A 10,655-nucleotide genomic window follows, 5' to 3' on the forward strand; every position below is an offset into this window, starting at 1 on the left:
TCCATGTCATCAGGGGCCTCTGCCTTCTAACCCACCTTTTGCCTGGTCACCCTGGGCCTGAGCCCAGCCCTGGGGCAGGTGGAATCCCCAGGGGCGGGTCTTGGGCAGAGTTCAGACTCAGGTTGTGCCACGGTGTCCAGGGGATGGGCCTCTCGATGTTTATTTTTCCTCCGCGCCTTCCTTCCACTCAGATGGGCACACTCCTCCCCACCGGAGGCTGTGAAAACCACAGCCTCCGGCACCGACTGAATGGTATCTGGTGGAGGTGTAGGGGGGGGTGGGAGGAGGTGCAGCGGCGCCACTCTGGGCCGCTGAGTTGGAGTTGGCGGCCAGGAGGTTGGGGCAGTTCTTAAGAACATGGCACCGTGCCCCGTCCAAGGTCCAGAAGACACAGTAGGCCGTCCCCTGGAACTCTACATTGAAATGGCCATCCGTGACCTCCTCCCGTGCCAGCTGCATGAATAGCTGGCGGCGGAAGGAGTACAACATGCCGGAGGCTGTTCTCCTGAAGACTGAGCGGGACTGGGGTGAGCCCCGTCTTCACCTCCCCCAGATGGTGCAGGTGGGGGAAGGAGGAGCTCACCAGGAATGAAGGGCGGGACATTCGACAGAATGACCCATTGTGCAGTGGCCTCCAGGGGGTCCACTGGGCAGAAAGGTCCCGCCCACTGTGAGCCCTTGGTTCAGAGCCAGGGACACCGCCCGCTCGGTCTTCAGGAAAAACACCGCCTTCCCGTACATTTTTGAGGCAGCAACATTGGCCGAAGAGCCAACAACCTCGGCCATTGCCTTCACGCATACCTCTATTGACATGTTTGGGTGGACATAGCTCTTGACCCCATGCTTCGATGTTGTCAGTGCAAATGGTGACGGGGCAACAGGTGCAGCTGCAGCAGCATACGTTCGTAAAGGCCCTGCCACCGGCGAAGAGGGGATTGTCATGGGGTCGCAGAGCCACGCCCACCCCCCGAGAAACAAAGCACACGACAGTTTTCTCTTTAGCACAAGCAATATGATGGGGGAGGGGGGGATGGGAATAGAGGAGGATGGGGCTGAAAAGGACAAGGAGAGGAGAGGATAGGTGGCCGAGTGATGGAAGAGAGAGAACAGCTGCAAGGATGTTACACTTCAATTGGTGGTTGGAGCACCTTCTTGCAGAGTCGACAGTCCACTCTTCCAGTTAGGGGAGGGCTCTTCGCCCGGGTCGGCTAGAGCTGCCCGGTTCTCTCCCTTTCCTGCTGTTGTATAAAGATTGTCTTCAGCCGGGCAGCTCCAGCCGTCCCGAGCCACACAGTTGGGGGTGGGGAGGGAGGCCCTTTTGTGCAGGATGGAAGATAAACACAAGAGCAAGTAGAGGGGCTCCCTATAGAATTTGGCAGCCCCACCCCTGGATCTTCCGGTGCCACCTCCCTCCCCCAACAGTCCAAAGAACAAACAGTTCTCTGGTGCTCCAACACCCACCTCTCCAAAATGACTTGCAGGTCACCTTTGTCCTTGAATAAAGTACAACAGTTGCACAGTTAAAGTTGTAAATGCAGCCTTCTCCACTCTGCTGTCTCCTCTCCAGTTCCAGCTCCCACAGGCTGCTCAGGTGCAGCTGGTTTGACTAATTGCACACAGGAAGTGCTCCAAACTGCCCAGCCAATCCTGTGCTGTACCTGTCCTGGGAGTGTTCGATGGGGACAGTGTAGAGGGAGCTTTACTCTGTATCTAACCCCGTTTTTTTTTTTTTTTCTTTTTTTTTTATCAGTCTATGTCTCTCTGTTTCTCACTTTCTGTCTCTCACTGTGTCTGTTTCTGACAGTGTAGAGTGAGATTCTTTCTGTATCCACCCCATGATCTTCCTGCCCTGGGAATGTTAGATGGGACAGTGTAGAGGGAGCATTACTCTGTATCTAACCCCGTGCTGTACCTGTCCTGGGAGTGTTTGATGGGGACACTGTAGAGAGAGCTTTACTCTGTATCTAACCCCCGTGCTGTACCTGTCCTGGGAGTGTTTGATGGGGACACTGTAGAGAGAGCTTTACTCTGTATCTAACCCCGTTTTTTTTTTCAACCTCCAACTGCCACCAGCACTGTCAGCTGCACCTCGTTGATGCACTCAGGCTCCCAAATCAGTGGGCAGCCAATCCCCGTTTTTTTGACGAGGGCGAGGAAGTGGAGAGTGTGCAGGAGCAGCCCGTACAGGAAACCCCTCCGCGCCGATTGGAATGGCACGGAGGGCATTCCCGAGAGGCGGCTCGGGTTGTGCGGGACCGGCTCCCGAGGAGGGTTTCGGGGCCTGGGTCCGATGAGCAGTTCCGGCCCAGCGGGGGTCGGCTCGGCCGGGATCGCTCCGCACTCCCGAGCCCCCTCGCCACCCGCAGTGAGGGGCGTCCCGGGGGTTTCGGCTACTCCTCCGCCCGCCGGACCGTCCCCGGAGTCGGCCGCCCGGACAGCCGAGGCGCTCTCCTCCGCCGGCGGGGGAGCGCCCTGACTGGAGGCGACCATGTTCCAGACTCGGAAAAGATCCCGGTAAAAGACAGGCAACTCCCTCAGAGAGGTGCGGCTAACGGACTCCACCGGGAGCTGCGTGTCGTCTTGAAGGCAGTGACACTGGCGGAAAAAATACGTCGCCAGCGCACACCATCTGGGAGGACACTCGACGTACAGGTTTCTCTGCAGGATCCGAAGGCGGAGAGTCGCAGCCTGGGTGCGGACGCACACCAGCGACTGACCGCCCTCCTCGATCGGGAGACTCAGGACCGCGGCAGAGACCCAGTGTTTCCTCTTGCCCCAGAAGAAATCGACGAGTTTCTTCTGGATCTTGGTGGCAAATACAGGGGGCGGGGCCAAAGTAACCAACCGGCACCACAACATGGAGGCCACCAGTTGGTTTATGACCAACGCTCGAACCTCTGTAGGAAAGCACTCGGAGCAGTCCTGTCCAGCGCCCCAGCCGAGCAGTGACTTTCGCCTCCAACTCCTGCCAGTTTGCCAGGCAGGCTTCCTCAGCGGGGCTAAGGTGGACTCCCAGATAGAGGAGGTGCGTGGTGCTCCACGCAAAAGGTGTCATCTCCTCCGGCAGGGAGTCCACCCGCCACTGACCAACCAGGAGTCCGGAACATTTCTCCCAATTGATCCTCGTGGAGGACGCGGCAGAAAAGGTCTGCTGGCAGTCGCGCATCCTCCGCAAGTCAACGGGATCTGTGATTGCGAGGAGCACGTCGTCGGCGTAAGCCGAGAGGACGACCCGCATGGCCAGCTCGCGCAGAGCCAATCCCGTCAACCTCCTGCGAAGCAGGCACAGAAATGGCTCCACGCAGATGGTATACAATTGGCCGGACATGGGGCATCCCTGACGCACTCCTCTCCCAAAGCGAAGGGGCGCCGTCAAGGACCCATTAACTTTGACTAGACACTCTGCGGCGGCGTATAAAAGTCGGATCCGGGCCACAAAATGCGGCCCGAGTCCGAAAGCGCGCAGAGTCCCGAAAAGGTAGTCGTGATCCACCCTGTCGAACGCCTTCTCCTGATCGAGGGAGAGAAAGGCGACCGACTGACCGGTCCTCTGGGAAAGATGGATCAGGTCCCGGACCAGGTGGATGTTGTCCTGGATGGACCGGCCCGGGACAGTGTAGGACTGGTCGGGGTGGATCATGTGGGCCAGCACGGAGCCCAGGCGGGTAGACATAGCCCGGGCAAAGATCTTATAATCCGTGCTGAGGAGGGAGACCAGACGCCAGTTTTTAAGCAGGTGGAGATCGTCCCACTTCGGCAGCAGGACGATGACCGCCCTGCACCACGAGAGGGGCATCTCCCCGGTCGCCAGGCTTTCCCCCAGGACCCGCGCGTAATCGTCCCCCAAGACGTCCCAGAACGCCCTGAGGAACTCCACGGTCAACCCATCCAGCCCTGGAGATTTGCCCCTTGAGAGCTGGTGGAGGGCGCCAGTCAGCTCCGCCAACGTGAGCGGAGCCTCTGATCCTTCGGCGCCCTCCGGGCTGACCTGCGGCAGGTCCTCCCACAAAACTCTGCGCGCATCCTCGCTGGACGGATCCGGAGAGAACAACGCACTGTAATACGTCCGGACCAGGAGGCCCATTCCCTCCGGATCCGTGATGGAGGATCCGTCGTCGGCCAGCAGCTCAACGAGCTGCTTACGGACCCCCCGCCATTTTTCCAGCGAGTAGAAGAAGGGTGAGGCGCGGTCCAAATCTTCCAGGATCTGGATCCGCGACCTCACGTACACGCCTCGGAACCCTATGAGCTGCAGGTCCCTCAGCGCGCCCTTCTTCTCTCTGTACGCCTGCCACAGGGCCGGGTCCGCGACGGCATGACCGAGGCGGGACTCTAAGTCGAGCACCTCCCTCTCAAGGCGCCCGATCTCGGCTTCCCGCCTCTTGGTCGACCCCTTCGCGTACTCCTGACAGAAGACGCGGATGTGAGTCTTGCCCACATCCCACCATAGCCTCAAGGAGGGGAAGCCCCCCCGCTTCCTTCTCCAGTCGGCCCAGAATCGACAGAACGAGTCCCGAAATCGCTCGTCCTCCAGCACCCGGTTGTCAAAGTGCCAGTACGCGGACCCCGCCCGCATGCGAATTGTAGAGGCAGTCGATTCGGGACCCTCCTCCTCCAGACCTCCACGTGAAGGCGCTGGAGTCGGGATGGAGATTCCGCCAGACGTCCACCAAGTTAAGGGAGCTGATCAGTCCCCTCAACTTCTCCACCGACGCTTGGCCGCGCTGGGGACCGGAGCGATCCCCCACCTCGAGGGTGCAGTTAAAATCCCCCCCGAGGATGATGCACTCGCCGCTATCGATGGAGCTCAAGAGAGCGGACACTTCTTCAAAGAAGCGCGCTTGCAACGCGCCGGGCCTGGGCACGTACACGTTCACAAAGTGGAGCGGCACGCTACCCAGGCGAATGGCGAGGTGGAGCAAGCGGCCCGGCACTAGCTCCTTGACCCCCAAGATCTCCGACTGAAAAGTCGGGGCCAACATGATAGCCACCCCACTAGAAATAGGGGTGAGGTGACTCATGTAGACCCCACCCTGCCACTCCAGGAGCCAGGTGGCTTCATCTCCCGGAACGGTGTGGGTTTCCTGCAGAAAGCTCACCGCGTATCTCCCTTCCCTAAGGACTGAGAGATTGTGAAATCTGCGGTGAGACCCCCTGCTGCCGTTGATGTTGAGGCTGGCTAAGGTTATCTTCATGTCAAAGGTACTTAAAACCCGTCACCAACAGCTCACTGTGAGGAGGTAGTGGAAGTGCACCTGGCCTTCCACTCCCCCAGCAACCCATTGAGGAACACATTAAACCGGCGCCTCTCAACCAGTTTCACGCCCGCGCGCTTGCCCGTTATCTTCAGGGCAGCACGGACGGACTGGATGATCAGCGCCAGATTCGACCAGCGGTCGAGGGCCAGCTGAACTTTATTGCGGCAGCCCCTGCAAACCGCGAGGAAATCCCGGAGTTCCGCCATGGGGATGAGAGGAGATTTGGTGGGAGGCACGAGGGACTCCACCACCTCACTGGCGATGGAATCCAGATCATCCTCCGTGCCCCCCACCGAATCCCCATCCTCCTCCGGGTCGTCACCACCAGCGGCCGACACGCCCACCGCACACTGTGGGGCGGACGTCCCGGCCGCGCCAGCTGGTCCCGCCTCCGTCGCGATCCCACCCCCAGGATCGATGGCGGAGGAGTCCTCTCTGGGTTCTATTGTGAAACTGGAGCCTGTAGGCACCAGCGGTTCAGGACCCCTCTCCACCTCCGTCCCCAGGCCAATGAGTGGTCCAGGGGAGTCAGAAGTTCCCGACTCCGGAAAACCAGCCGACCCTCTGGGGCCTCGCCCTCCCCTTCACTCAGGGCACCCGACCCAGTAGCAGTGGCAGAATGGGCGGAGTCCCCAGGCTCCCCCACCACAAGCAGGGCCCCACTTACTCCTTCAGGAGGGGCCTCATGTACCGGGGCCTTCCCCTCCCCTCCATCCTGAGGAATAGGGAGCTCCTGCCCGGACTTTGTAGCCTTGGTGGTAGCGGTAGGGGAAACCTGGGGACCCGAGACAGGAGACAGCTCCCCTCCAAAAGATGGGCCCTGCGCCTCAGGGCCCCTCATTACCTCTGTGGAGGGGTGCCTTCTCCTCTTTTTCCCACCAGGGCTCAGAGACCTCCATATCATCAGAGGCCTCCATCTCCACACTCTCCTTTTTTTTTATTCACCCTGGGCCTGAGCCCAGCCCTGGGGCAAGTTGACTTCCCGAGATCGGGCTTTGTGCTGAGCTCAGACTCGGGTAGTATCATGGTGTCCAGGGGACGCGCCTCTCTATGTTTATTTCTCCTCCGCGCCTTCCTTCCACTTGGATGGTCACCCCCGTCCCTGCCGGAGGCCGTGAAAACCACAGCCTCCGGTACCGACTGAATGGTATCTGGTGGTGGTGTAGGGGGGGTGGGAGGAGGTGCAGCGTCACCACCCTGGGCCGCCGGGTTGGAGTTGGCAGCCGGGAGGTTGGGTCAGTTCTTACGAACATGCCCCACCCCCTTACAGACATGGCACCGCACCCCGTCCAAGGTCCAGAAGACGCGGTAGGCCGTCCCCTGGAACTCGACATTAAAGTGGCCCTCTGTCACCTCCTCCCGCGCCAGCTGCATGAATAACTGGCGGTGGAAGGAGTACACGTGTCGGAGGCTGTTCTCCCGAAGACCGAGCGGGACTGGGGTGAGCCCCGTCTTTACCTCCCCCAGATGGTGCAGGTGGGGAAGGAGGAGCTCACCAGGAATGAAAGGCGGGACATTGGATAGAATGAGCCTTTGCGCAGTGGCCTCCATGGGGTCCACTGGCAGAAAGGTCCCGCCCACGGTGAGCCCGTTGCTCAGAGCCAGGGACACCGCCCGCTCGGTCCTCAGGAATAACACTGCCTTCCCATATACTTTAGAGGCTGCAACAATGGCCGAAGGGCCGACAACCTCGGCCATTGCTTTCACACATGCCTCGATAATGTTCGGGTGGACGTAGCTCTTGACCCCATGCTTCGATGTTAATAAAGCAAACGGTGACGGGGCAACAGGTGCAGCAGCATATGAACGGGAAGGCCCCACCACCGGCGAAGAGGGGCTTGCCATGGGGTTGCAGAGCTACGCCCACCCCCAAGAAACAAAGCACACGACAGTTTTCTTTAACACAAACAATATGATGGGGGAGGTGCGGATGGGAGTAGAGGAGGGTAGGGTTGAAAAGGACAAGGAGAGGAGAGGATAGGTGGCCGAGTGATGGAAGAGAGAGAACAGCTGCGAGGATGTTACAGTTCACTTGGTGGTTGGAGCACCTTCCTGCAGAGTCAACAGTCCACTCTTCCAGTTCGGGGAGGGCTCTTCGCCCGGGTCGGCTAGAGCCGCCCGGTTCTCTCCCTTTTCTGTTGTTGTATAAAGATAGTCTTCAGCCAGGCAGCTCCAGCCGTCCCGAGCCACCCAGTTGGGGGTGGGGAGGGAGCCCCTTTTGTGCAGGATGGCAGATAAACACAAGAGCTAGTACAGGGGCTCCCTATAGAATTTGGCAGCCCCACCCCTGGATCTTCTGGTGCCTCCTCCCTCCCCCAACAGTCCAAACAACCAACAGTTCTCTGGTGCTCCAACACCCACCTCTCCAAAATGACTCTCAGGTCTTCTTAATCCTTGAAAAAGTGCAACAGTTCCACAGTAAATACAGCTGTCTCCACTCTAGTTACCTCTCAGCAGTGTCTCCAGTCTCCTCTCTCCACTTGCTGCAGCACAGGTGCAGCTGCTCCCCCTGATTGCTGGCAGGAAGTGCTCCAAATTGACCAGCCAATCCCCGTTTTTTTTTTTTGGTGACCTTTATACCCCAGGCCCCTTTTCTATTTTTCACATCGTGGGGGCCTTTATTCCTCAAGCCCCCTTTATGTAAATATTTACAGTTTTAAAATAACTTTATTAAAACCAGATAAATAACAAAAAAAACTCAAATTAAAATGCCATTCTCTGCGTCAACGATGCACTCCAGTCTGTCCCTGTCCTGGGAGTGTTTGATGGAACTGTGTAGAGGGAGCTTTACTTTGTCTCTAACCCCCATTTTTTTTTTACTCTGTATCTAACCCCGTTTTTTTTTTTTTTTGTTTTTTTTAAGGTGACCTTTATACCCCAGGCCCCTTTTATATATTTTTTATGTCGAGGGGGCCTTTATTCCTCAGGCCCCCTTTATATACACACTTATATTTTTAAAATAACTTTATTAAAACCAGATAAATAAACAAAAAACTCAAATTAAAATGCCATTCTCGGCGTCGACGATGCACTCCAGTCCCTGCGGTGCCCACCGGTCGCGGAAGGCCTCAAGCGTACCGGCGGACACCACATGCTCCTTTTCCAGGGACACCCGGGCGCGAACGTAACCGCGGAAGAGGGGCAGGCAATCGGGGAGGACGGACCCCCCGACGGCCCGCAACCTGGACCTGTGAATTGCCACCTTGGCCAGGCCCAGGAGCAGACCGACGAGGAGATCCTCCTCCCGGCCCGAGCCCCTCCGCACCGGGTGCCCAAAGATCAGGAGCGTGGGACTGAAGTGCAGCCAGAATTTGAGGAGCAGCCCCTTCAGATACTCAAATAGGGGCTGCAACCTCGCACACTCCGTATAAATGTGGAACACGGACTCGTCCAGGCCGCAGAAAGTACAGGTGGCCTGGGAGTCCGTGAACCTACTTAAAAGCCTATTGCACGGGACTGCTTTGTGCAGCACCCTCCACCCCAGGTCCCCGATGTAAAGGGGGAAGACTCCCGCGTAGAGAGACCTCCATCGGGGTTTCCCCTCGCCGCCCCATGCTGTACCTGTCCTGGGAGTGTTTGCTTTGTGGTTAAGTAGCTGCTAACACTCTGGGCTCTTTTATCAGAATGGGCCCTAATTCAGGAAGCCATAGCAGAGCAGAAATCAACAGCTTCAGGAGAGTAAGAGTCCCCGGGTAAAGTTTGAGGGAAGGAAGGCAGATTGTGAAAATCAGGGAATGTGAATACTGATTCAATCAGTCTGTTTCATCCCAATTCACGTTTATTATCTTTCCTTGTGAACTCAGAGGCCGTGAGCTACTCCGATCGTCTGGGAACAAGCTGTGGCTCCTGGTGGCAAAGTCCAATTCGCAGATGGCAATGAAAGTGTTAACGTCGAGCTGCTAGTTTGAGCGGGAGCATGGAGGTCAAATGTCAAACTCGGTGTGGCGGCCCTGAGCTGAGTGTCAGCACGGACCCTGTGACTGTGTGAGGATGTTTGCTGAGAGCTCCTTATAAATATATATTTCTATTATTTAATTAGGGGGAGCAGCCAATCAGCTCCCAGAGCCACATCACAGCGTTTCCGTGTTGTTGCCATGACAGCACATGCTCCCTCCCTTAGAAATCACTCCTAGTTACCGGTCTCCCCGTGCAGAGGTCGGCTGCTCGGTGGGGGGCCAGTTTCCGGAATTCCCGATCGGAAGAACAGCTGATATTCAGCAGCCCTCCCACTGCGATGATGTCACCAGCGGGTTTTGTACCAACGCCCAGGCCTGTCGGGAAAACAGAGGCTTTGGTTTCCAACGGCAACGACCCCCTTCCCCGTCGCCCCCCCTTCCCCGTCGCCCCCCCCTTCCCCGTCGCCCCCCCTTCCCCGTCACTCCTTCCCCGTCACCCCCTCCCCTGTTACCCCCACCCCGCCAGCTCCCATTACCTCCTCTGCTCCTCTGCTGAGGGATGGGGTCTGATGTTCTGATTTCAGTGAGTATTAAAGGAGGAGGCAAGGTGAATGTTGAGACTGTGGAAGGTGCTCGGAGTCAGTGTGATGTGAGTTTGATTGGACACTCTCAGTGCACATTGTCACAGTCTCTGCTTCTCAACCATTTCTAAAGTTGACATTTATTTTGCTTTGTTTCAAAAGTTTGTTACTGACCATCGTTGTTGTTGTTGTTGTTGTTTAACATGGGCATAGAGTCCGAACATTCCCCAGTTCCTGTCCGGCATGAATTATAATAAAGTGTTATTGTCACATTGTGGGGTGTCTGACAATCAATCCCCACAACACCCCGCGTATAGAGCACAGCAGCATATATCTGTACCCACGTATAAACTGCACCCAAGGATAAACTGCACTGTGTATAAGCCACCTCCGAGTATAAGTCACACTGGGTATAAACTGCACCTGAGTATAAGTCACACTGGGTATAAACTGCACCTGAGTATAAATCACACCGAGTGTAAGCTGCATCTGTACACACGTCTTCATTCCCCTTTGCAACATAGTAAAGCTCTGAATGCAGAGTCCGGTTTCCATAACAACTGGTGTGATGGACTATATTCCGATGACTTCAGTCTCATAATTTGCACACAGTTCATTTGTGTGACTCATTGTTCCAACATATTTCACCCTAATTACTGTCGAGGCCCTTTTAACTTCGCCTTCCAGCGTACGACTTCCTCCTGTTTCCCACAAGGACTATGGGTGACTCAAACCATTAAAGAGAAGACATTCTCCCTTTCTATCTGCTTTCGAACTTTCGAAACTGCTGATTTTTCTGTCTTCACTGAACTGCGTAATGTCACTGCGAAGCTTCGAGAACTCGGCGTCAGTGGCAGTGCCCTGCTCACAGGCCAAGCAATCCCCAGCAAAACACCACAAAACCCACCATATACTTCAGT

The 10,655-nt window shown here is 56.8% G+C and overlaps 1 protein-coding gene across 1 annotated transcript in view; it reads left to right on the plus strand.

Annotated features, from left to right (window-relative positions):
* The window catches only part of LOC137384478 (ras-associating and dilute domain-containing protein-like), a 215,555-nt gene extending 205,548 nt beyond the window's left edge, over nucleotides 1–10,007 (plus strand). The window contains exon 17 of the mRNA XM_068058615.1: nucleotides 9,062–10,007. Coding sequence (XP_067914716.1) covers nucleotides 9,062–9,161 — 100 coding nt within the window. The 3' untranslated portion in view covers nucleotides 9,162–10,007. The remainder of the gene's footprint in view (nucleotides 1–9,061) is intronic.
* The last annotated feature ends 648 nt before the right edge of the window (nucleotides 10,008–10,655 follow it).

Source organism: Heterodontus francisci, chromosome 26 (genome assembly GCF_036365525.1).
Source record: "Heterodontus francisci isolate sHetFra1 chromosome 26, sHetFra1.hap1, whole genome shotgun sequence".
Taxonomy (NCBI): domain Eukaryota; kingdom Metazoa; phylum Chordata; class Chondrichthyes; order Heterodontiformes; family Heterodontidae; genus Heterodontus; species Heterodontus francisci.